Source organism: Ciconia boyciana, chromosome 26 (genome assembly GCF_034638445.1).
Source record: "Ciconia boyciana chromosome 26, ASM3463844v1, whole genome shotgun sequence".
Classification (NCBI taxonomy): Eukaryota; Metazoa; Chordata; class Aves; order Ciconiiformes; family Ciconiidae; genus Ciconia; species Ciconia boyciana.
Window position 1 is genome coordinate 1,761,391 of NC_132959.1, and position 23,092 is coordinate 1,784,482.

At 45.6% G+C, this 23,092-nt stretch overlaps 6 protein-coding genes across 6 annotated transcripts; 3 read left to right on the forward strand and 3 right to left on the reverse strand.

Moving 5' to 3' along the window:
• Positions 1-5,923: 5,923 nt before the first annotated feature.
• On the forward strand, positions 5,924-6,262 carry LOC140644266 (feather keratin B-4-like). The gene has a single exon (XM_072846913.1). It carries the CDS (start codon positions 5,930-5,932, stop codon positions 6,260-6,262), a length of 333 nt encoding a protein of 110 aa, XP_072703014.1. The 5' UTR covers positions 5,924-5,929.
• Positions 6,263-7,790: 1,528 nt separating this feature from the next.
• On the reverse strand, positions 7,791-8,523 carry LOC140644020 (uncharacterized). Its single transcript, XM_072846478.1, has 2 exons — positions 8,115-8,523; positions 7,791-8,053 (listed from the first exon to the last, which is right to left on the reverse strand). The coding sequence occupies exons 1-2, from the start codon at positions 8,521-8,523 to the stop codon at positions 7,791-7,793; spliced, it is 672 nt and encodes a 223-aa protein (XP_072702579.1).
• A 3,885-nt stretch (positions 8,524-12,408) lies between these two features.
• Positions 12,409-13,143, forward strand: LOC140644253 (uncharacterized). Its single transcript, XM_072846890.1, has 2 exons — positions 12,409-12,655; positions 12,719-13,143. The coding sequence occupies exons 1-2, from the start codon at positions 12,409-12,411 to the stop codon at positions 13,141-13,143; spliced, it is 672 nt and encodes a 223-aa protein (XP_072702991.1).
• Positions 13,144-15,456: 2,313 nt separating this feature from the next.
• On the reverse strand, positions 15,457-15,822 carry LOC140644194 (feather keratin 3-like). The gene has a single exon (XM_072846786.1). It carries the CDS (start codon positions 15,820-15,822, stop codon positions 15,457-15,459), a length of 366 nt encoding a protein of 121 aa, XP_072702887.1.
• A 4,181-nt stretch (positions 15,823-20,003) lies between these two features.
• LOC140644207 (feather keratin 3-like) lies at positions 20,004-20,369 on the reverse strand. The gene has a single exon (XM_072846802.1). The coding sequence runs from the start codon at positions 20,367-20,369 to the stop codon at positions 20,004-20,006; it is 366 nt and encodes a 121-aa protein (XP_072702903.1).
• A 1,776-nt stretch (positions 20,370-22,145) lies between these two features.
• Positions 22,146-22,510, forward strand: LOC140644151 (scale keratin-like). The gene is given in 2 exon segments (XM_072846715.1): positions 22,146-22,395; positions 22,398-22,510. Coding segments are annotated over 2 exon segments (363 nt in total).
• Positions 22,511-23,092: the final 582 nt, after the last annotated feature.

Genomic DNA, 23,092 nt, shown 5'->3' on the forward strand with positions numbered 1-23,092 from the left:
TAAAGTAAGGGAGCTGCTTCTGTTTGCACTTTAAAGACCCTTTACCTACTGTACCATGGAGATGGAAAAAGGCCCTTTAACAGTTTTAATATAGCTCTTTTATGAGAAAATGTTTGTTTTGAGACAGATGTCTTTGAAGAGGGATGAGAATGGGGCAAGAAGCTGATTTGAGAAGGGGGATTAGCTCCCCTTCAATGAGAAGTGGAATAGCCTAATTTCAGGGAAAAGCTCACTGAGAGGAATACTGTTTCTCCTTATCCTTCTGTAGATGTAATAGACAAGAGTGTCTATGTAGAAAAGAGGACAGAGAGATGCAGCAGGAAAATCTACAGGGGCATGAAGAACACTAGAAGTTATAGGGATAAACCTTTTTCTGAAGTGCTACCTTCACTCATTTGTTCTCACCTTGCTGCACAAATAGGATATATGTGCTATTACCTGGGCAACCTGGAAGAAGATTGTGGCTTTCTTTACCCTATCTGTGATACTTAGGAGGACCCCTTTAAAAGAAGGGAGAGATCATGCTTTTCCTGAGCACAGCTGAGCTTGCTCAGGGCAGAGGTGGTGGGAGAGAGGCAGTAAACTGGTGCAGCCCTTTGAGTGCAGCCCAGAGGTTTCTGATGGGTGCAGCACCTCTTGGCAGCTGAGATCAGGCCCTGGTAAGTCTCGGAGGGGAGGAAGAGAAGGTTTTGTGGTGTTTTTGCAAGAGGACTGGCCTCTAAAATCTCCTGGCCTGGGAAGCACGTCTGGGAGAAAGAGATTTAAAGATTTTAAGTTCTAGTCCTTTCTCAGTGTGTCTTTATAAACTGACTCCTACCTGTTGTGCCTAGTAGATGTGAGCTTTATTGGGCATGGCTTTGTTCTAGCTTGATCATCTGTGTTGTAATAAAGGTAGTGTTTAGAGACTGGGAGCTTTGGTCCCTAAAGGAAGAAGGTTTGAAAAGCTCTACCTGAAGGCTCTGAATGATTTAATGTCCTGTCAGCCCATACGACTCACAGCCTGATATCTGTGAAATTTCTTGCTTGGAGTCTTTGTCTGTGTCTGTACAGTCTGATGTTGAACTGTAATTAAAGCCAGGGAAAGATGTTGACAAAGTTATATTGACTACAGTCATTAGTGGAGCTAAATTAAAGGAGGTACATCAGTTCCATGGAAGAATTAATAGTTTTAAGGAGTAGGTTTTCTTAATAAACAACAGAAGAGACTGGAAAGCTAGCAGTTTGATATTATAATGCAGCAGAAGGTTGGTCTGAATTAAATATGTAATATATTTTTTTGCCATCTCAACTGAAGCTATTGCTTGATCAAAGAGGATGCATTCCAAAGAAGTCATCATTCATTTGCAGTTGTTGCAAAATAGCTTTCTCTTATGGAGGTCAACCTGCATATCTAACACAGCAGATAAGTTACAGTTCCACGGTATGGATGTGGCTGAAAAGAGTTATGGCTGAGGCAGTACAGTGAAGGTATCTCTAACATATTCAGATGGACAGATAATGACATTTCTCATGACAAAGTATACTTTCATACTCTTGCAGTCCCCTTCTGCAATTCTCTGTTAAGCTTTCTTCTAATCAACTGCCCCAAACCTCTGTACAGAGGTAACTCCTGTGCATGTACACTCTTTCCAAAGGTGGGATCTTTCCTTCAAGCATTCAGAAATTGTAGCAGAAAGGTCTGGTATGCAGCTCACTTCTTCAAAACAAAAAGCAAAAACAATCCTCAAGCATCATTTTCCCCTTTCATTCCTGTCCCAGACTGCCTTCTTTGGGTTAAAACTTATCATAGCAACAAGTATAGCACAGTCCCAAAGTAAAAAGTTTCTGTTTGTTTTTGTAGTTAATCAGAACGTGTTTTACTCACTGCTGCAGAATATGACCTAGATTATCATGTTACAGAGAAAACTTCCTAGGCAAGACAAGCTCAGGAGCTGCCTCTCAAGATGTTATCGTGTTTGCTTTGGAAATGTCATACCATATTAGATGGGGGTCTACATAATCAGGCAGCATGTGTGCAATAACACATAGTACTAGACAATAAAACAGCAGCACAAAAAGCAGTCCATGGTAGAATACACACGCTCTGAACAAAAGAACTGTCTGTATCTTCTCTTTCTTGACTGATAAACTTGCATCTGGTAATATCTGTCACTGAATAGCTGGAACCAGTTGGTCCCACAGAAAAAAGAACAACATGAGCTGTTTTTGCAGGACACTAAGTATTTGCTACTGATTTAAGTGAAAATGTATGTCAATACCAAATTTTGGAAAGCTGAAACCAGAATTGTAGTGTCTGCTGTGCATACAGGGATAAGGGAAGAGGCAGGAAGGCTCTGAAGAGCAAGAGCTTTTATAGCTTTCTCAGGCTGCCTGGAGGATCTGAGACATTCTTGCACATTTACTAACTAGTTCCTGCTTTTTTTTTTTTTTTTTCATATGGCTGGGCTCCCACTAGTGAAATTGTTTTGTTTACTGTTTATGTTTATTGCCTGGATTTATCCTGGCATTGGATGAAAACCATGATCCGTGGTGTCTCTTTCATCTTTTTGGTTTGCATCCATTAAATATGCCTGGCTCCATTATACCGACTCCACCTTCCCAAAGTGTGGATGACTCAAAATTCAGTTTGGTTAGGAATTTTGTCTGCTCTTTAGCATTTTGGTCACACTGGCCCATGGGAATACCACCTGCTGTCACAGCAAGAGCTTTTAATTTAAGTCCTGAGTGTGCAATTTCATCCCTGATAAGTGACTGTGAGATTTAGAATCACACTCTTTGTAATATTCCAATGAGCAATATCCCAAAGCCTTCAGCTCCTGGGATGAGGAGATTGAACCAGCCAGGCTAACTTGACATATGATCACCTTCAGGAGAGGACTTGTGATTCTTTTTATCATTGCTATACCTTTTAATTAGTTTTTCAAAACCACATGCTTCTCTTACGGTCAATAGGTAGTTATTGCTATAAAGGAAAATGTTTTTTCGTATTTGATACTGCAGTAGTGTGTCTGTGTGCGTGCAGTGGTAAGAGCATTGGGGAAAGATCGGTAAATCTCAAGGGACAGGAGAGCTTCAGTCAGTAGTGTCACTGATGGGGGTCATCACATAACTAAAACCATTCAGTGACTGGTGATTAGAATGGGACTTTTAATGTGATTTTGTGCAAAGACTTATTTATATTTTATGCAGACAATGGAAGGACTCCAGTTTGTGACACCATATAATGTGAGGAAGTTTGTGAAATTCATTAGTAATCCTGGTCACAAATTTTAAATGCTGATCATGTTCAAATAGTGTCACATGCCTTCACATTTTCTGATAATGCATTATTTGCATGTCTGAACCATTGATGAAAATGTGTTGTGAACTTTGAACACTTTTGTTCTTCAAAAGTGTACAATCAGCATTTATTTCCCAGGAGATCTTAATGAAGATACTCACAGTTCAGAGATAATTTGCATGTCTCTAGCTAAGTGATTTAAACATTAGGAGAAGAGAGTCTGGAATACTGATCCCTGTCCTAATGACTGCTTATGCATTGTATGCAATTACTTTTTAATCTAGAAATTGTCTTTGAAAAAGAAATTGAATTGTTGCACATTGCGATGCTCTCTAAGACCATGCAAAATGAAGACAACATTATTTGCTTTCAAAAGAGGAAAAAAGAACAAGAATATTATAAACTTCTGTCAGCAGCTACCATTAATTTGGAGTATAATTTTGTATAATACTGCAAGACACAGTAGGGGAAAAGAATAATTTACTGGCAAATGTAAAACTGTTTGGCGTCTTTAATGACCTCATAGGTAAGCTTGTGCAAGACTTTGAGTGCCAGTGTCTCTGACTAGCCTAAAATTCACATGCATCCTCAATCTGACCTGAATTGATTTCCTGGAGTTTGATGTAGGAAGAAAGCTAAAACTGCAGACTCCTTAGATTAAGGACTTTAACACTCAGTTCCCAAATTGAAGAGCTGTGTCTCAAATTCCTTTATGGATGTGTAGGAGTTTAATATTTAATTAATAGATCAGACTGCTGATACTCTTTCATCCTGCCTCCTGAGTCAAGAAAGTAAAATAATATGTTCCCTCAAATAATCTATTTCCCAATAAGTACCTTGAGACTGGTAAAGTGCAATCAGCTCTGCTAAGTGCTTTCTGTAACAATTTTATTTTCTGAATTTGTGCAGCTGTCTGGCTGTTTGAGAGGAATTTGGCAAACCTACAGTCCAATTCAGAGTGACAAATAGTAACTTCTGGCTTTTTTGGAGTGAGATGTGTCAAAAACTTATGCTCTCCATGAAGAGGGAAGGGGGATTTCACAGGGTAGTTCACATGTGTCTTTCCTAATATATGTATTCATCTGTGTCAAATGACGTACATTGCATATATTGTCCTTAGGATGCAAAATAATTTCTTTAGTAACTCAGATGAATCAGTTGATTTGACCAGGAATTAACTGGGCTCATAAGATTTTAAGATAAAAGAAACCTCTGTAGTGGAATGCATACATTAGGGTGAGGAAATTAAATCAAGGCAATAAATACAAACAGTGAGGGAAAAGTAAATCATCAGCTGGGAATATTTTGCATACAAGAAGTCTTTAGCAACTGGCTGGTAAATCTACATGCACAAAGTATGTCTCAGGTCCTCAGGCACTCTAGGACACAGTATAAAAGCCAGCACAGTGAGAGTTGCTGCCATCCACTTCTGCTTTATTCTCCTTGGTGAAAAGGGTAAGTCTGAACCTGCTTACTATCTTTCAATGTCCTGAATTGTTGCCTTCATTGTATTGTAGTTTTACACTGTCTTGTCTATAGTCTAAGGTTTATGCTCTTTATCAGTGTGTGGGGGAGATCTGGAAGTAGCTCTTTCTTTAAAAGAGAGTAGCTGTTCTTTGAAGGGTGGCGATTGCTGGATACAGGACTTCAGACTCATTTTTCATTTGTGTCACTGGATCATTCAGTTCCAAGATGTTCAAATCTCTGCATGTGAATTGCTCAGCAACTAGAAGTGGATGTGGAGACTCTGTACAGAGATTTTGGCTTTCTCAGAGCTTTTTCTGTAGATAGGCAAGTAAGTGGGCTCAAATTTTCAAAAATGTGCTGAGCAATATTGAAAGTATATCCATTCTTGCACCAGGGTACCATGAAAATAATCCTTCTCCATTCCTAAGCACTTTGGGACCAGAAATATTTGAATCGTCTCCTTCTAGTGCCAAAGTATTCAGAGCATTTTAGATCTCCATTGCAGCACCTCAGTAACCTGAAACTGAAATATCAATAGTAAAGCTTCCACCTGTTCTATTTGCTTATTAAATGATTTTGGACAATGTCAACTTCCATTTCCCTCCCCTTCAGAAACAGGCAGAAAGCTGCTTTCTGTCTAAGACTGATGTAAGAGGAAATAAGCACAAAGAAAAGGGGATGATTAAATAAGAATTAGGCAGAATATTTGTTCTTTTGCTGTTTAAGAGACAAGCCCATCTGTGGGGATGATAACAGCTCCCTTTCACAGGTGTCACATTATCAGCTTATGCTCCTCCCTTCTACTTGCTGAGGAATTTTTTCTTCTTCCCTCTGTTGTGGGGCGAAGTTTCTCCTAGCTCTATCATAAGCCTTGTCCCTCGCTTCCCACCTATTGCAGGGCTGCACACATCCTGGAGGAGTGCTGTGGGAAATGAGCTATCAAAGACTGCTCAGGAGCAGGTAGAGCTACCCCTTGAGCTGTGCTCTGTAGTGCAGAGGAGTTTGGGTTTCATTGAAGTCTCCTTTCAACCTAGGACTAACACATTATTCCATTCTCCACATAGCCTCTAGTTAGTTTCTTGCACTCTCCATCATCTTAGCAGCTTAATTACATGACTATAATTACAACTTCTTTCTTATATTTATTTCCCTCTGTTTCAGACTTAGTTCCATCCCACAGACATGTCCTGCTATGACCTGTGTCCTCCCACCACCTGTGGCCCAACCCCGCTGGCGAATAGCTGCAATGAGCCCTGCGTCAGGCAGTGCCAAGACTCAACATACGTGATCCAGCCCTCTCCTGTGGTGGTGACCCTGCCCGGCCCGATCCTCAGCTCCTTCCCACAAAATACCACAGTGGGATCCTCAGCGTCCGCAGCTGTAGGGGATGCTCTCAATGCCGGGGGTGTCCCTATCTCCTCTGGCAGCTCCTTGGGACTTGGGAGCCTTGGATATTCAGGTCTAGGTGGCCTTTATGGGAGGTCCTACCGTCGTTACAACCGGTGTGGGCCATGATAAAGCCTTGGGAAAAAGCACAAAGGAACAACCAGAAGCTTAAAAGTGTGATCCGGATGCAGGACTGAGTTCGTGACCATGGCCAATATGCTTGCTGACCACCCTCAGCTTTTCCCTAAGCTAATGGGATTGCAGGAGCTTGGCATTTCTGATTTAATGCCTTTCTCTGTTATCAATGAGGTGAAAAATGTAACTTTCATTGTTGCATGTAGGAGTTGGGTGTCCAGCTGTAGACCATTGCCTTGAAATGGATGATTATTTTTATCCATATCCAACCCCACTGCTTTCTTATGCTGTACATTTTTTTAAAATTCTACTTCTCACTCATTAAATTTATGGTGCATCATAATATGTGTCTTGCAATGTTCTTCCTCTCTTTTCTTCTTTGGAGCCTTCTCTGGGATAAATTTGCCTGTGCATAAATTGTCAGTACCAGGCAGATCTTCACTTAAATCATACCATACCAATTAATAAGGAGGTAATAATAGGTAAAGGTAAGCAATGAGTAATATCCCTTTTTTGATAGGGTCTATTTTCTCTTATTCACACTTTTAAATACAACACGAAATAATCATTCCTGGCTAACAATCAATGGGGGAAAAGAGGTGGGAAAGCTAGCGCTTTCTTACAGGCAATATATCATTTCATGGCTTTCCAATTCCATGGTATTCCAATTCCTTGGAGGTCATAAAATCCCAGCAATCTCAGGTATTATTTTCATACTCATTTTTTAGATTATGAAGAAGATTTTGCCATTAACAAAGAATGGTGGTAAGTATCAGGAAGAACGTTTAAAAAAATCAACAAATTAAAAAATTATGTATGATTCTTCCTTTGTTGGCTCATTAGTTTAGGAATGCTGCAATTATGTGGTAATTGGTTGCTAAATTAGGTGCTGATTTGGGGGCCTTTGGGGTGTCACCAGAAATCCTCAGAGCAATAACAATTACCCTGCCTGTTTGGAACCTTGGGGAAGATAATGACTGCTAAATTGCTAAACAAACATTCATTAACACAATGCTGTTGATGCCTTAAGGATCCAAACTGAACTTTCATTCCACATTTTAAAGAGAGATTGAGCAGGGCAGATTGTTTGATAAGTTAACTCAGCACACCAAAGAGTTTTGCTGCCAGGAGAGGCTAAAGGACAAATGAAAACCAAAGAGACTCTTGTGCAACACCACAGGGTTTTAATGTGAAAGAGAAGCATAGCAGCCAATTACAGAAAACCAAGGCAATACAAGGGGAAACGCATGATGCGGGTATCACGCTCTGGTACCAGTGCCCTGCTCAGGACCCAGGGGACAGCCAAGGCGATGGAGGGATGCAGGGGATACTGAGGGTCAGCCATGCAGCCAGCACACACCGTGGCATAGGGTAGTGGGTTGCTGGGCACACACAGCCTCCTCCTGTCCCCATGCCAGGGCAGCTCATGATTGCTGCTGGTCCCCATGGCTCTCACTCCATGTCTTTGTGTCGTGGTCTTTCTTCAGGGCTGTTGCTGGTTCTGGACACCATCCTGGGGGCTTTAGAAAGCCCCACAGCTTCCGTGGTGGGACCTGCTCCATGTCTGGGTGCCAGGGAGGTAATCCCCCATGCCACAGGAAGAGAAGCCAGAGCTGTAGGACCTCCCGCAGTTGCCAAAGCTGCTGGACCCTTGTTGGCCCCCATAGCCCAGGGAGCCTCCATAGCCCCTGTCATCTTCATAACCTAGGGAACGGCCATACCCGAGTGCACCCCTGTAGCCTCCATAGCTTCCCAAGCCAAAGGAGCTCCCATAGCCCCGGGAGCCTCCATAGCCAGAGGAGTCCCCAAACCAAAGGAACCCCCAAACCCAGGGAGCTCCTGTAACCCCCATAGCCTCCCAAACCAAAGGAGCCCCCATAGCCAGATGAGCCCCCCAAGCCCAGGGAGCTCCTGTAACCCCTATAGCCTCCCAAACCAAAGGACCCTCCATAACTCCGTGAGCTCCCGTAGCCCAAGGAACCCCCATAGCTCCCCAAGCCAAAGGAGCCCCCATAGCCCTGGGAGCTTCGGGAACTGAAGGAACTCCCCAACCAGGCTGGGCCTGATGATCCCACAATGCTCTCCTGAGGAAAAGAGCTGAGTATGGGGCCCGGGACTGTCACCACAGCTGGTGGGGGGAAGATCAGTGCTCTGGAGTCAGGGCATTGCTGTACACAGGGCTCATTGTAGCTCTCGGCAATCGGCTGAGGGCAGGTCACCTCGCAGGGTCTGCAGGACTCACTGTAGCAAGACATCCTTCTTGTGATGGCTCTGAGTCTGCAATGCATAGCAGTACGCAGGTTTTGGATGCAGAAGTTTTCACCTGACTCTAGATGCCTGTCCTTGCTTAAAGTCAGTGGAGCAAGTGCTTAAAGATAGCCCAGAGTTCACTACTTTGCAAAGTATGCCTACATCTGGTCACATAAATCACATTCTAGACTCCATTTACTGTCAAGATTCCTTAGATTTCATGTACAGATGCAGACATCTAGTGTCATGTATGGTGAAGCCCACACTTGATATCACTGTTCTTGCTTGTAGTGTGATGAATCTAATTTATTAAGACCAGCTGAAATGGATTACAGTTTGGTAATGTATTTACAGCAAGTTAAGAAGTGTCAGATATAGCCAGCTATTTCTATAGTTTTGTATTGCTTCCCCCATAACACTCAACTTCCATATAGGAATATTTGTCCTTATGGGGCAAATACTATCACAAGGTGGTAGATACTATGATCATTGTGATATTTTTAAATTTTATAATGCATGTAGACCTTGAATTGGAACTGAAATGCCTGGGAAATGATTATTCAAAGTGGCATAGTAAAACTTCCCATTTTGTTCTAAGGATAACACCTTCTGACACCCAGAGTTCTCTAACCTGTCAATCTGTAGCATCATGTAGAATTTAGCACCAACAGAAAAAAGCTTGAGAAGGATAGAGGTTGAGCCAAATTGGACTTACCTTGTTCACCAAGGAGAATAAGCCAGGAGATGTGGATAGAGAGGCTCAGAGTGGAAACAGCTTTTATACATTTCTCAAACTGCTTACAGATATGAAACACCCTTTGTGCCTCAGGTCCTACATAGTAACAAAACAACCTTCACATTGAGGGATTTAATTTTGCTTGCTTTGCACTGCCACTCCCCACCTTCGACAACAGGTGTGATACAATGTCAGTACCAACTTGTGGGCATTGGTCTGGTAAATGACAAGATCTTTCAGACATCTAATACGCAGCACTGGCATTGGGGCATCTGCTATTTAATTCCACTTTAAGTTTTAAGATAAGAAGTTTGATTTTTAGGGTAGATGAGTAAAGATCAATTAAAGTTATCTGTCTTTTAAGAATAGTGCCATTTAAGTAAATACTGTGAAAATATGTGCAAGCTGCATAAAAAGAGGGAGAGAGGTAATAGAAAGAGGGAGAATTTCGGGTATCTACATGTGGTTAGAAACACAGGGTTTTTAACATCTGTATTTGCAGATCAAATACCATCAATTACTCATGAATTATAAGGTGGATTCCATTGTTATTTTTACTGCTGTCTTTGAAATGTCATTGAGGCAGTGACACGTCAGGATGTTCCAGATCCTCCTAGGAACGATAACAGGCTTTACAAACACCCACTAAAAATTCATATTTGATGTGTTGTACCACTGTTATACACTAACATGCAACTATCAGCATGCAAATCTTGTGCAAGAGCATCAGTTTAGAGATGTGTGAATGAAGTGCTCTGTGTCATTAGGTACAGCTTCATGAATAAGAGAGGGGATCATTTAGAGGTGAGAGCAAGTGATCTGGAGAGTCTGAGAGTAGAGATTTTAGGACATCAGTTTGAGACCCCTTGTTTTTCAGAGCATGGACAGATAACCAGTTAAGCCTGAAAATTCAGATAATTTTTAATGGGACTCTTTCCACCTCTCCACCCCCCCTCCTAGAATTTAAGGCAATAGACATTTCAGGCATATCAGCAAAATACTGGCTCATAAAAGGAGATGAAGCTACTATCTATAGTCTGTGGCATGGACATATCATAATCTCCCCAAACATATTAATACTTAGTAAAACACAGAATTTGATATGAATGAAAATCAAATCATTGCAAGCATTTAAGTTATAAATCACAGTCTGGTTAGGGAATCAGAAGGAGTGACATTGCTTGGCATATTTTTAAATGATGCTCTTTCATAACAAGAAAGCTTCTAAATCCTGCCCTTCTTCATTTAATATGATAATAACAGAAATTGCAAGCACTAAGTATTAACGAGTATTTGTGAAGCAGCTTAAAGTCATTATCTTCCAGGTGCCTCCATTATTATCAGCAAATCCTGATGACACCTCAAAGGCACAGCTATCTTGCAATTTAGACGTAATTTATAGCCTATCTTTTGCAATATTGTAAAATTAGAAAACAACAGATTTGCAAATACCTGTATGATGCCACAGATTTATCCCATTAAAATATACCCTTTTAAATACTATTTTATTAATTTCCCACTTTTTCCTAAGTGGGCAGTACTTCAGGGGTGGGGGAAAAGAAAATTAGGATTGATTTTAAATGTATTTCTAACTGAACTTCTGGAAGTAGAGATTTCAAATGAAATTTTGAGATGTTTGGTATTAGCTTTAGACAGAGACCCTGTCAATAGTTCTGGCTATATTAATAGGGCCTTTTCTGACTCTTTGGAGGTGTCACTTAGCCCATTCCTCTGTGAACCTAGTGTCATCTGAATTGTCTCAGAAGACTTGAGAGAAGGATGTTGGGAGAGGTTTCAATGGACTGATGGTAGCTCCACTTGGGTTGTAGTTAATATTTCTAGTGATTATGGGACTGTATAATTCCCCTTTATCGTTTGACAGGTGCAGTAAATCAGACACAGATTTCCCTGCCTAGGTTAATTATAGGTAAAAAGAAAAGCTTAGAACACAAGCTAAAAACTTTGCCAGGGCTTACTGCTTTCATGCTGTTGTTAGCGATAGTGATATCCCATCACAGGAGTGAGCCTGCATTGTGCCAGCTCTTTGCTCTGCTGTCTAACAACATTTATAGATGTTCTGCAAGGAGAACTTGTGTCCTTTCAGAGATGAACTTCTAGCTCATGTTGGATGACCTTCACCTGGTTTGTGCATGTGGCACCTAAAGGGGCTCCATACCATGTAAGTACTACCTTGAACATTAAAATGGGACTAATGTGACACATGACTCTTGTTCTGGCTTTCAGTTGATGGCTGTATGGCAACCCTTCAGCTACAAGTTCCCCAGATCCCCTAAAATGACAATCACTGGTAGCTGGTTATGATCAGCAGTTTATCACACCCACACTAACACTTGGGAGGGACTGTGCTGAGCTGGCAAAATTAAAGCTCCCACTATCACGTTTGTTTTGTAACAAATTAGGACCAGAGGCACAAAAGGTGGCTTAAAGAAGCATATAAAAGCTCCTATCACCTGCAACCCTTCTATCCACCTTTCTTGTCTCAGTCTCTGCAGTGAACAAAGTAAGTGTGATTTCACTCACTCATTCTTTCTGTTACTATTAGCATTTACTTTAACAATGCTTTTGTTACAGAGATGATTTCTGCATGTGTTTTTACAGACTTATATCCTTTGTTTCCTTCTGAAAATGTGTTTTTGTCCAGATGCAGCATCAGGAGTCACTACATTAGAATAGGAAGTAGATCTCCAAGTTATAGAAATACTTGGGGGGACTTACATCTCATAGAGTCTGAATTCAAACATACAGTCAATGAGCCTTTTCTCCTACTCCTGTTGGCTTCTTTTTCACTGGTTCTTACACTTTGTGAGTGCATCCTTGCCAGTCCAAGTTGCTACAGACAGATCTGTCTGTCTAATTTATCCAGTACTAAATTTCTGTTTCACATCAAATTATTTACAAAGGTGATCATGATGAGATGAAAGAAAGGATAAAGGCTGAGTTGATACAAGAATGAGTTTTATTTGTTAGCATGTATAAATTTATCTGTTTCCCTATTAACTTCTCATATTTCAAACACAGAGTCATTGCTTCATAATCTTGGTTCATCTCCTCCCAGCCCAGCTCTGGTATTTGTTCATTTACCTTAAAACTCCTTACTTCTATGCATTGCAGACTCAGAGCCACCACAAGAAGGATGTCTTGCTACAGTGAGTCCTGCAGACCCTGCGAGGTGACCTGCCCTCAGCCGATTGCCGAGAGCTACAATGAGCCCTGTGTACAGCAATGCCCTGACTCCAGAGCAGTGATCTTCCCCCCACCAGCTGTGGTGACAGTCCCGGGCCCCATACTCAGCTCTTTTCCTCAGGAGAGCATTGTGGGATCATCAGGCCCAGCCTGGTTGGGGAGTTCCTTCAGTTCCCGAAGCTCCCAGGGCTATGGGGGCTCCTTTGGCTTGGGGAGCTATGGGGGTTCCTTGGGCTACGGGAGCTCACGGAGTTATGGAGGGTCCTTTGGTTTGGGAGGCTATAGGGGTTACAGGAGCTCCCTGGGCTTGGGGGGCTCATCTGGCTATGGGGGCTCCTTTGGTTTGGGAGGCTATGGGGGTTACAGGAGCTCCCTGGGTTTGGGGGGTTCCTTTGGTTTGGGGGACTCCTCTGGCTATGGAGGCTCCCGGGGCTATGGGAGCTCCTTTGGCTTGGGAAGCTATGGAGGCTACAGGGGTGCACTCGGGTATGGCCGTTCCCTAGGTTATGAAGATGACAGGGGCTATGGAGGCTCCCTGGGCTATGGGGGCCAACAAGGGTCCAGCAGCTTTGGCAACTGCGGGAGGTCCTACAGCTCTGGCTTCTCTTCCTGTGGCATGGGGGATTACCTCCCTGGCACCCAGACATGGAGCAGGTCCCACCACGGAAGCTGTGGGGCTTTCTAAAGCCCCCAGGATGGTGTCCAGAACCAGCAACAGCCCTGAAGAAAGACCACGACACAAAGACATGGAGTGAGAGCCATGGGGACCAGCAGCAATCATGAGCTGCCTTGGCATGGGGACAGGAGGAGGCTGTGTGTGCCCAGCAGCCCACTACCCTATGCCACGGTGTGTGCTGGCTGCGTGGCTGAGCCTCAGTATCCCCTGCATCCCTCCATCGCCTTGGCTGTCCCCTGGGTCCTGAGCAGGGCACTGGTCCCAAGCGTGATACCCGCATCATGCGTTTCCCCTTGTATTGCCTTGGTTTTCTGTAATTGGCTGCTATGCTTCTCTTTCACATTAAAACCCTGTGGTGTTGCACAAGAGTCTCTTTGGTTTTCATTTATTTCTCAGCCTCCTCTTGGAGCAATATTCACTCCTGTGTAGGGAAGAAGAGCCTGGAGTCCGTCAGGAGTCCAAGTGTTGTGACAAAAAATTAACTTTGTTTCAGTGCTTCATGCAGTTCTTTAGCGTGTCTCTTTAGTTTTTTTCTTTTTGCAGGACTTTATTCAATAGGTACTCTGTAGAAGTTTTCTGTCAGTGCAAAGTGATTTAAATATAGTTTGAAAAAAGTTTTCTGTATTTATGCCATTATGTTGAAACATGTTGCATGCACAGATTTGCTTTCAGTTTAATTCTACAAGTAAATTAATAAATCAAAATACCTTATCGTTGGAAAATGAAAATTTTAAAGTGATGAGGAATTTCTTTCCTGAGCAGGAAATTCTTTGTGGTATTTGAAATTCATTCCTAGTTCTCATTGACATGTTTTGTACATTTTCCTTCGAAGGAGTGGTTTCCTGAGCCATCGTTCATAGATGCCATGATGAGATGTATAGATTGAATTGAGCGTTGAGCTCAGGTCAGTTCACGGACTCTGCTCTCCTCAGCAGAAGAGCTCAATTAAATGATGAAGAAAGTGTGGGTTTGTTTTTTTGTTTTTTTTTCTTCAATCTAAATGTTCTTGTTACCATAAAACAACAGTAGCCAAGGGAATGAGGAGAAAGCCCCATGAAAGGTAGGAGTGGGATTTCTGCGGGTTTATGAACTGCTTTTTTCTGCTAGTGCTGGGGATGGAAACCTGATACCAAAAGCTGAACTTCACAACTTCTAAAACTGTTAACAAAGCCACACTTAAAAGTGGGGGGAGAAGCATAAGTCTGATTGTATTATACAGCAGAACTTTAATAAGAATGAAAGTTAGAGGAAAACAACACAAACCTCTCCTTCAACAACAGAGTTTAAAGTCCCCACGTTTCTTAAATTATCCATGACAAATATCCTCAACCAGCATAAAATCAGAACCAAGATAGGAAGAATGTAGATCATTAATCCAAAGAAAAAGGAGATTAACCAGGAATGCTCCTGCTACCTTTAGCAGGGCCCACAGCTGCTATGCAGGAACTGGCTGTACTGGTGTGAAGGAGTGTGGGCTACAGTACCTGCTGCTGAGCATGGAGAAAGCTGAAATCCCATAGTGAAGAGGGGCCCTGGAGTCATACAGGTAACTCAAAGGGTTCCCAGTCCAAGTTATTGCCCAGAAGCACAAGAGCAGTGGGACCTGAGGGAGCTGGGGCCGCTCCCGGGCTGAGAAGACCAGGCAAAGGAGCGCTGCCAGCGCCTGTCCTGCCCTCTGCCCTCTGCCCTTTCCCCAGCTCCTGCAAGCCCCACCAAAAGGCTCTGTCTCCCCTGCCTGCTGCCTGCATCCTCCCTCTCCCAACGCCGCCCCCCCTCACCTCGCCTGCCCACCTCAGGAACAGCATTTGCCCTCCCACAGCTGCTGCGCACCCACCCCCGGGGTGGCCCTGACTTGGGACAAGGAGGGAGGGGGACACGAGTCGCATGCAGGAAACCTTTATTGTGCCCAGAGGGGCAGGAGAGATTGTCAGAGAGATGCTGGGCGAGACCCAGAGAGGCTGGTTGCCACGTGTTGGGGGAGGCAGAGGGATCTTCTCCAGAGCATCGCTTCTCGCTCCGGATGCCCCGTTGGTGCAGCATTCCAGATCCCGAGGACTTGTCCCGTCAGCCCCGCAGGGCCTTTTGGGTGTACCTCCTACCCCGTCCGAGAGCTGGGAGGAGAGGGGAGGGGAGGAGAGCAGAGGGCAGGAGAAGAGGGCAGGGAAGGGCCGAGGGTGGGAGGCACTGCCAGCTGCCCAGGCGTTGGCTGGGGCTGGGGATGCTCAGCACTCCCCAGTGCCTCGTGCCCGCCGGCTCAGCCCTCTATGGGTGGTGGTGGCGTTGGCGTTTGGTCTGGGGGCAGCGCCTGGGGCTGGGCTGGGTCTAGCAGGGCCCACAGGTGTCCCACAGCTTCTTGCTGTAGCGGGGCAAGACGCAAGGGCTGCAGGCAGGAGAAGCGTAGGGTCTGCCAAAGGTGCAGAGGCCCCCCGAGCCCAGCGTGGCTCCGGCACCGTAGAGGCCCCCCAGCCCCAGGGAGCCCCCAAAGGCGGGTGCTCCAGAGGAGCCCACCACGGCTTGCTGGGGGAAGGAGCTGAGGATGGGGCCGGGGAAGGTGACGACGACGGGGGGCGGCTGGATGAAGGCCGTCGAGTCAGGGCACTGGCGGGCGCACAGCTCGTTGCAGCTCTCAGCGATGGGCTGGGGGACGGCGACGCTGGTTTTCAGTGGGCACAGGTCATAGCAAGACATCTTGCAGGGGCAGAGATTGGTTTGCAACAGACAGAGATGGAAAAGACTAAAAACAAGGCAGAGGATTTATGAGATATGTTTCAAAATGCTGATATGAGAAAAATTACTACATTGTGCTGTCCTGTGCTATAGTGCATGTTTCATGTGCAGCCTTGATCAACTTGATTAATACTAGCTGAGCACCTGGATCCAACGTGTTTGACTGTGTAAGATCACCCCAAGAATGACCAGACCCCACAAATGGATCTTTCTTCTGTACTCACATGGATGTGTCTGACACTTCCTGCAAACACACACCCTGAAGAACAACACAGAAATCTCAGTGTCATCTGCCACAGAGTTCCCCAAAGTGGGGAAAGAGCCCCAGGTTAGATGTGGCTTTGCTTGAAATAAGGGGATTTATTTATGTCTCCCAGAATGCCACTGAACACAGTTGAAAATGTAGCCATCTTACTACATGTATTTTAAATTTTATATAATATGAAAATAATTATCTGAAATAACAGTGTTTTAATCTGTGATTTTTAAACTTCTAATTGACTTATGACAGTCTAATTAATTTCTCAGATTTTCTGCACTCACACCCAGTCTCTCAAATCCTGCATTTACCACTGCTTTCACTAAGAGTAGTTACAGACAGAAATGATCTAATGCTGCTCAAAATCTGAGCATACCTATAGGAATCTTCTACATCTACTCCGATATAGATTCCGATTAAGTAAATAGAAAGAAATAAAAAATCATACACACTAAGCTCAGCAAGGTGAATAAACCAAAAGAAGTGCCTGGATGAAGTCAGGGGCTGGAGCTTATATAGAGTTTCTCAGCATTCCTATGGGGTTTGAATCTTGCTTGGTGCTGGGGGTTGTGTTTTGCTGCCTAACAGAAATTGTTTATCAGGTTTGAGTAATGAAAGTTTTGTGTTTATCGTGGTTATGTTTTTTTTCAAATTCTCACACCGTGTGATGTCCACGTTACACCATCATGATTTCTTTCATCTTGGGTCTTAATTGGCTAGTGTAATTCTTGGTATCATTATAGTGACCTCACTGGAATTACCACGTGCATTAAGCTGACTCCACATGTTACTTCTCCCTTTACGAAGTTGTCATAAACTTGTCTGCTCAGAGATTTTGTAAGACTCTTCTTTGGCTGACACGTACATTTTTCCTTAACAGTCCTTTAATTTTATCTGGTAAATTAATTAGAGACAGAGTGCAGCTTATCCTAGGACTACCCAGGAATTTGTCTTTTCCATCCCTAACTTAAATAGACCTCATTGACCTAAGATGGATTTCAAGTGGTCATGAATACCAACTGAGATCATACAATACACATGACAATTCCCCAACAGCTTTCCATTGAGAGAAACAGTCTTTTGAGTGGCAGCTCAATCCTATCTAAAAATCATTTTGTTTCAGTAAAAGAGTTTAAGTGGGAACTGAAATTCAGCTTTAAAGGGGACATGTTTCTGCTGACAGTGATTTGAGCTATGAAGTCAAAGAAATCACCATCCAGAAATGTATGAAGTTCCACCCCTGCCCATGGTCACCAAAACAGGTACAATTTTGAGGAAAAATCAAAGAAGCAGATAAAGGGTTTTCGTTAGATGTTGTGGATGTTAACTCTTATCAAGTATGTTCTGGGGCTTCTTGAGAAAAAAGTGCTTTGTAGTGATTTCACAAACATCCATTAGTTGGTGTTCAACCCAGCTAATATTTGGTGTTGTGTTAACGTATGAAAATGTGCGAGTGATTTAGACGCTTCAGTGTTACACAATCACATTTGCTTTAATGTACAGGAAACAAGGTGGTGCATGCCATTACTTTAATTAGATCATGAGTTCTGCCATTGGAACCCATGGGTCAATATTAATGTAGCTCTTCTTTCCTTTCATTAAAAAAAATCCTTTCAACATTCCTGATCAAATCCTTTGTTAGTATAAGATGTCACATTTGCTGCATATCAGATGAAAATATGTAATTACTTCAAACTATACTTTCCAGAAAAAATTCTACATACATTTGTGATTATTTACCCTTTTTCTGTGCTTTTTCAGAGAACGGTCAGTATCTTTCATTCCAACTTTTAGGTTTTTACCCATGTCCAAGGCATTTTACAGACCCTTCTAATTGTCATCCCTGAGAAGACCCCCTGAGCTGAAATATCTGGTCTTAATTCCTGCAATGCCTAAGCTGAATGTTTCTTGTTGTGATACAGCTTCACCATGACATTTTCCTTTTCTCTTCAGGTGATAAAGGAATTGTGCTTAGATTTCTGATTTGGTTTTTGTTTTGTTTTGTTTTGTTTTTTCTGACATGTATTGTTGCAGTTTGGGAGGAGTTGTGGCTGGGGAGGTAAGTGGAAACAACAGCTGGCTAAAGTAACTGTTTCCCCAACAAAAACTGCCCTGCATTTATTGCAGGGGAAGACAAAAAACACTCCCCAGGCATAGAAAGTGAATTACCGCAATCCACATCTCCCAGCTTGGGGGTGACTTCCTTGCCTAGATTTACATTTTACCGCAAAGTCTGCAAGTCAGAGCAAGTTGTGTCTCATTACTCTGTCTCAGGGCAAAAAACCTCTCCACATCAAAGCCCTCTATTTCCTCTCTCCACTTGGTAGCATTACTTAGTATTTAATACCATTGTGATTTAAATGCTCTCTGAATTACAAAATGTCTTTTGGGGGTTCCCGTGGGAAAAAAAAGTGCTTATAGCAGATTTTCTCAAGCAACTCAGGAACAAAGGATATCTAAGCACATTAGAAGCACTGACTAATGATTTATTCATGCTGTTTTGTTTTCTAATGTGACTTGCATGTCCCAATGGTGAGTAATATCATCAGTCTAAACAGGGAGACACTGTCAGTCACATCACTCCCCTAATCAGATTGTGGTTCATAGCCGCTGGGGCTGTCCAGCTCTGTCCCTGCCCTACTTTCCCTTTTGTGACATCCAGGGTAGCCTGCTCCTTTCACAGAGTGTCTACAGCTGTCTTCAGCAGGACCCTGGAAGACTGCAATAAAAGCTTCCTGTTCTTTCCAGTGTCTCTCTAGCACTTTAAGCAACCAGAAAAGGTGAAGTTGAAAAGCTGGATGTTTAAGACAGGAGATAAAGAGAGTTTAAAGGTGATCTTTCAAAATTAACCATAATTTCTGCATTTCAAATGAGAGACAGGAGTATTTCACAGCTCTGGAGATATATTAGTGTTTTAAAGTACCTCTTAAAACTTAGGAAGTGTGACAAAATTTAACATAGGAGAGAAATTAGAATGTATTTTAATGGAAGATAAAGAAACTTGAGGTTTTATACCATAAGAGTCACAGAATCAAGCAGAGAAAATTCATTATATATTTTATAATATATTGATAATCATATGTTAATGAATATCAACTAAACAGAAGAGACAAGAAAAAAAAATAAGAGGAGTAATGTATAGGAGATAATTTTTGATGTTAAAGAAAAAACCTTAAGAGAAAGAAAATGTGTACAGGATGGAAACAGCTGTTTTTAATCATTAACTCTGTGGGTGTCTCTGCTACACGTATACTAAATTGGACATGAATGAAAAGTACTACTAAAAATAATCAATAGTACAAAATAAATAACAAGACTTAATGTACAACATCACTGGAAGGAAACAGAGAATATGGATTATGGCACTGGGAGCAGAACATCATCTGTATTATGAAAAGGTATTAAGGTAAGTGAATACCCAACAATACTTAGAATAAAAAAAGATTAAAAAAACACTACAAATATGATGCATAAAATATTTATTGGGAAAAACAAGTTGAAGAAATCACAGAGACTGTACAAAAAAACCATAAGAAGACAACAAGAACAACAAGAAAAGAATAAATGAAGTTAAATATTTCTACTCTTACACTTGTCAAGATAAAGCTTCAACAAGAGTTAAATAAAAATACAGTATTTTACATTAGGTTGACAACATAAACAATACAGATAATTAAAGAGTGACAGAAACCTGAAAATGTAAAAAGTAAAAAATTAAAAAATATATATTAAGTGAGAGATCTGTAAAAGTGGAGTGAAAGTAAGTGCTTAAGAAGACCAAAATAAAAAATTTAGAGAAAATAGTAAATTTGCAACATCTGAGATGAGAAGCTTCTTCTAAGTTTCTACATTCCTGACAGATATTAAAGTTATAGCGCTGGGTCTAGCAGGGCCCACAGGTGTCCCACAGCTTCTTGCTGTAGCGGGGCAAGACGCAAGGGCTGCAGGCAGGAGAAGCGTAGGGTCTGCCAAAGGTGCAGAGGCCCCCCGAGCCCAGCGTGGCTCCGGCACCGTAGAGGCCCCCCAGCCCCAGGGAGCCCCCAAAGGCGGGTGCTCCAGAGGAGCCCACCACGGCTTGCTGGGGGAAGGAGCTGAGGATGGGGCCGGGGAAGGTGACGACGACGGGGGGCGGCTGGATGAAGGCCGTCGAGTCGGGGCACTGGCGGGCGCACAGCTCGTTGCAGCTCTCAGCGATGGGCTGGGGGACGGCGACGCTGGTTTTCGGTGGGCACAGGTCGTAGCAAGACATCTTTGCGTGGGATCGGACGGTGCTCTGCAAGAGGGCAGAGATTGCAAGAGAGTCCCAGAGGGAGTGCCCAAGGCAGAGGGGCCGGGGACGGAGCGGGGGCCAGGAGGAGAAGCGCTCGCAGACTTACCCTGTTCCCGGAGGAGAAGGCAACCAGAGCAGTGGATGGGAGAGCCTGGCAGAGGCAGAGCTTTTATACCAGCCCCACCATTGCTCAGCACCACCTCAGCCAATCTGCAGAGGCGGCACTCCCTCTTGCCGCCGACAACGACAGCCACGACAGGGCTGTCCGGCTCCTGCCCCTCCCTGAGTCAGCGTCCCCTCGCCAGACCAGCACATGCCGCTTCCGAGGCTTTCCTCCCCTTTCTGCTTCGTGGGCTAAATGACAGCGGGCAACTCCCTGCTGGGGGCTGCGCCCGGCAGGAGAGGGACGCGCTTCTGCAGCTCCGTGTTGCCTGCCTTGTACTCTGTCCTGGGAAGGCATCTCTGCCCTGTGCTCGCAGCCAGGCTCTGCTGCGGCTGTGCATTCAGACGGGCCTCCCAGCTCCCCAGCACCCCCGGGGCAGCCCCTGCCCAGCACCATCCCCCTGCAATGGGGCTCCTGGGTCACGTGGGTGGGGCCGGTGGGTCTGGGGCCGGGCTGGCATGAGCCTGTGCTGGCTGAACCCAGGTGGGCATCCCTGCTCCTTGCACCGCGCACCTCGGGGAAGAGCACGAGGGGTCTTTCTCCCCCAGACTTGCAGAGGGCGATGAGCAACGCCTGCAGGCGGACAGACGCCGGCTCCGTTGGGCTAGCGAATGATGCATCGTGCTGAAGCAGGCAGTGCCCGAGAGGAGTGCCTTTGATTTGGCATTCTGTAGCCTCGCGCCTCTGTAGGTAATAGCCACCGGGTGTACGTCATGCGGGCGCTGGCGTGCAGGAGGCCTTTGCAAGGCTGCCTTCTCGCCCAGCGGCACGACCCTGGTCTTCCCTGCGGCTCCGCAAAGGAGGCATGGGGCTGCCCCGAGACCAAGCCCTTGGGGAAGAGCTATGGCACGCGGGCGCTTGCAGTCAGCCTTTGTCACGCTGCGTGCCCTCTTACACACCGAGATAATGAAAAGACGGTGGGGGTAATTTGGCCCATTAGGTGGCAGCTGGCAAGCGTCCGAGCGGGGTAATTGCAGGGGCTAATAGAACGGGTTGGGGCTGGTGAGGAAACGGCGTCAGCAAAAGAGCCCCGTGCCACGCAGGGAGGAGGCAGGGGCTCGGCCACTGTGCGCCACATGCCCCCGGCGTGGCCAGCTCCTCCCCACGCTCGCAGGCCCCGCATAAAAGCACTGCTCTCGACGAGCACTGACATCCTCCGCTCCTGCCTCGCTCTGCTCAGGAAAAGGGTAGGTGGGTGCCTGCAGGTCTCTGCCTCCTCTGGCAGGGGCTGGCAGGGGGCCTCCCTAGCCAGGAGAGCTCTGCCGGCAGCGGGCACGCTGGCAGCAGCCTTGGACGGCCAGGGCGGGCTGAGCCGTGGCGGGAGGAGAAAGCAGCCCCGTGGCCAGGACACGCTGAGCCAGGCCCTGCACAGGCTCGTGGGGAGGGCTTGTGTGCCCTCTGTGTGCAGAGAGAGGGCAGGGCGAGGGGTGCGGAGAGCCGGGCACCGAGCAGGGCTGGCTGGGCAAAGGGCAAGCGGTGGGCAGCGCGGGCGAGGTGGTGGCTCTGAGCCCTCCAGCTCGAGGGATCTCTTCCTCGCTCATGACGCCTGTCCTCGGGGCCGTGTGTTTCAGGCTCAGCTCTCTCGCACAAAGATGTCTTGCTACGACCTGTGCCCACCGAAAACCAGCGTCGCCGTCCCCCAGCCCATCGCTGAGAGCTGCAACGAGCTGTGCGCCCGCCAGTGCCCCGACTCGACGGCCTTCATCCAGCCGCCCCCCGTCGTCGTCACCTTCCCCGGCCCCATCCTCAGCTCCTTCCCCCAGCAAGCCGTGGTGGGCTCCTCTGGAGCACCCGCCTTTGGGGGCTCCCTGGGGCTGGGGGGCCTCTACGGTGCCGGAGCCACGCTGGGCTCGGGGGCCTCTGCACCTTTGGCAGACCCTACGCTTCTCCTGCCTGCAGCCCTTGCGTCTTGCCCCGCTACAGCAAGAAGCTGTGGGACACCTGTGGGCCCTGCTAGACCCAGCCCCAAAAACCCCAGAGACCCTGGGCCACCTCAGCCTCACGCCTCCTGACCTTGCTCCTCTCCTTCCCCTCTCTCCACGCCGCCTCTCCTCCTTCTTGCTCCTGCCCGTGCCCACATGCGCGTCTCCACCATTGTCGCACAGGGCACCTGCTTGTCTCTGCAACGACCTCCGCCCGGGAGAAGCCTGAAGGAACACCTCTCTTGAAGCCCGAGGCGACAACCTGCCTGCCTCTGCCTTCTGTGTCTTTCTCCTCTGCAATAAAACAAGCCTGCGTCCAACACCTGCCTCTCCGCCTTTTCTTTCAAAGCCCAGCGTGGGCTGCAGGGTTCCCTGGCCCTGCACGTGGCCCCTGCCAGCCAGGCCAGGGCAGTCTCTCAGCCCCAGCAGAGCCAGGCTGAGCTGCCTTTGGGGAGACCCCACAGCCCTGGGCAGCTCTAGCCACACACGGTCCCGTGGCTGAGCTCCAAGGGCCCTGCCTGAAGGCAGGCTGCTCCCCTGCTTGCGGGACGTGCAGCCTTGGGGCATTTGCAGACCTCCAGCCTCCTTGCCCATGAGCACAGGTGCCCCAGGGGCTG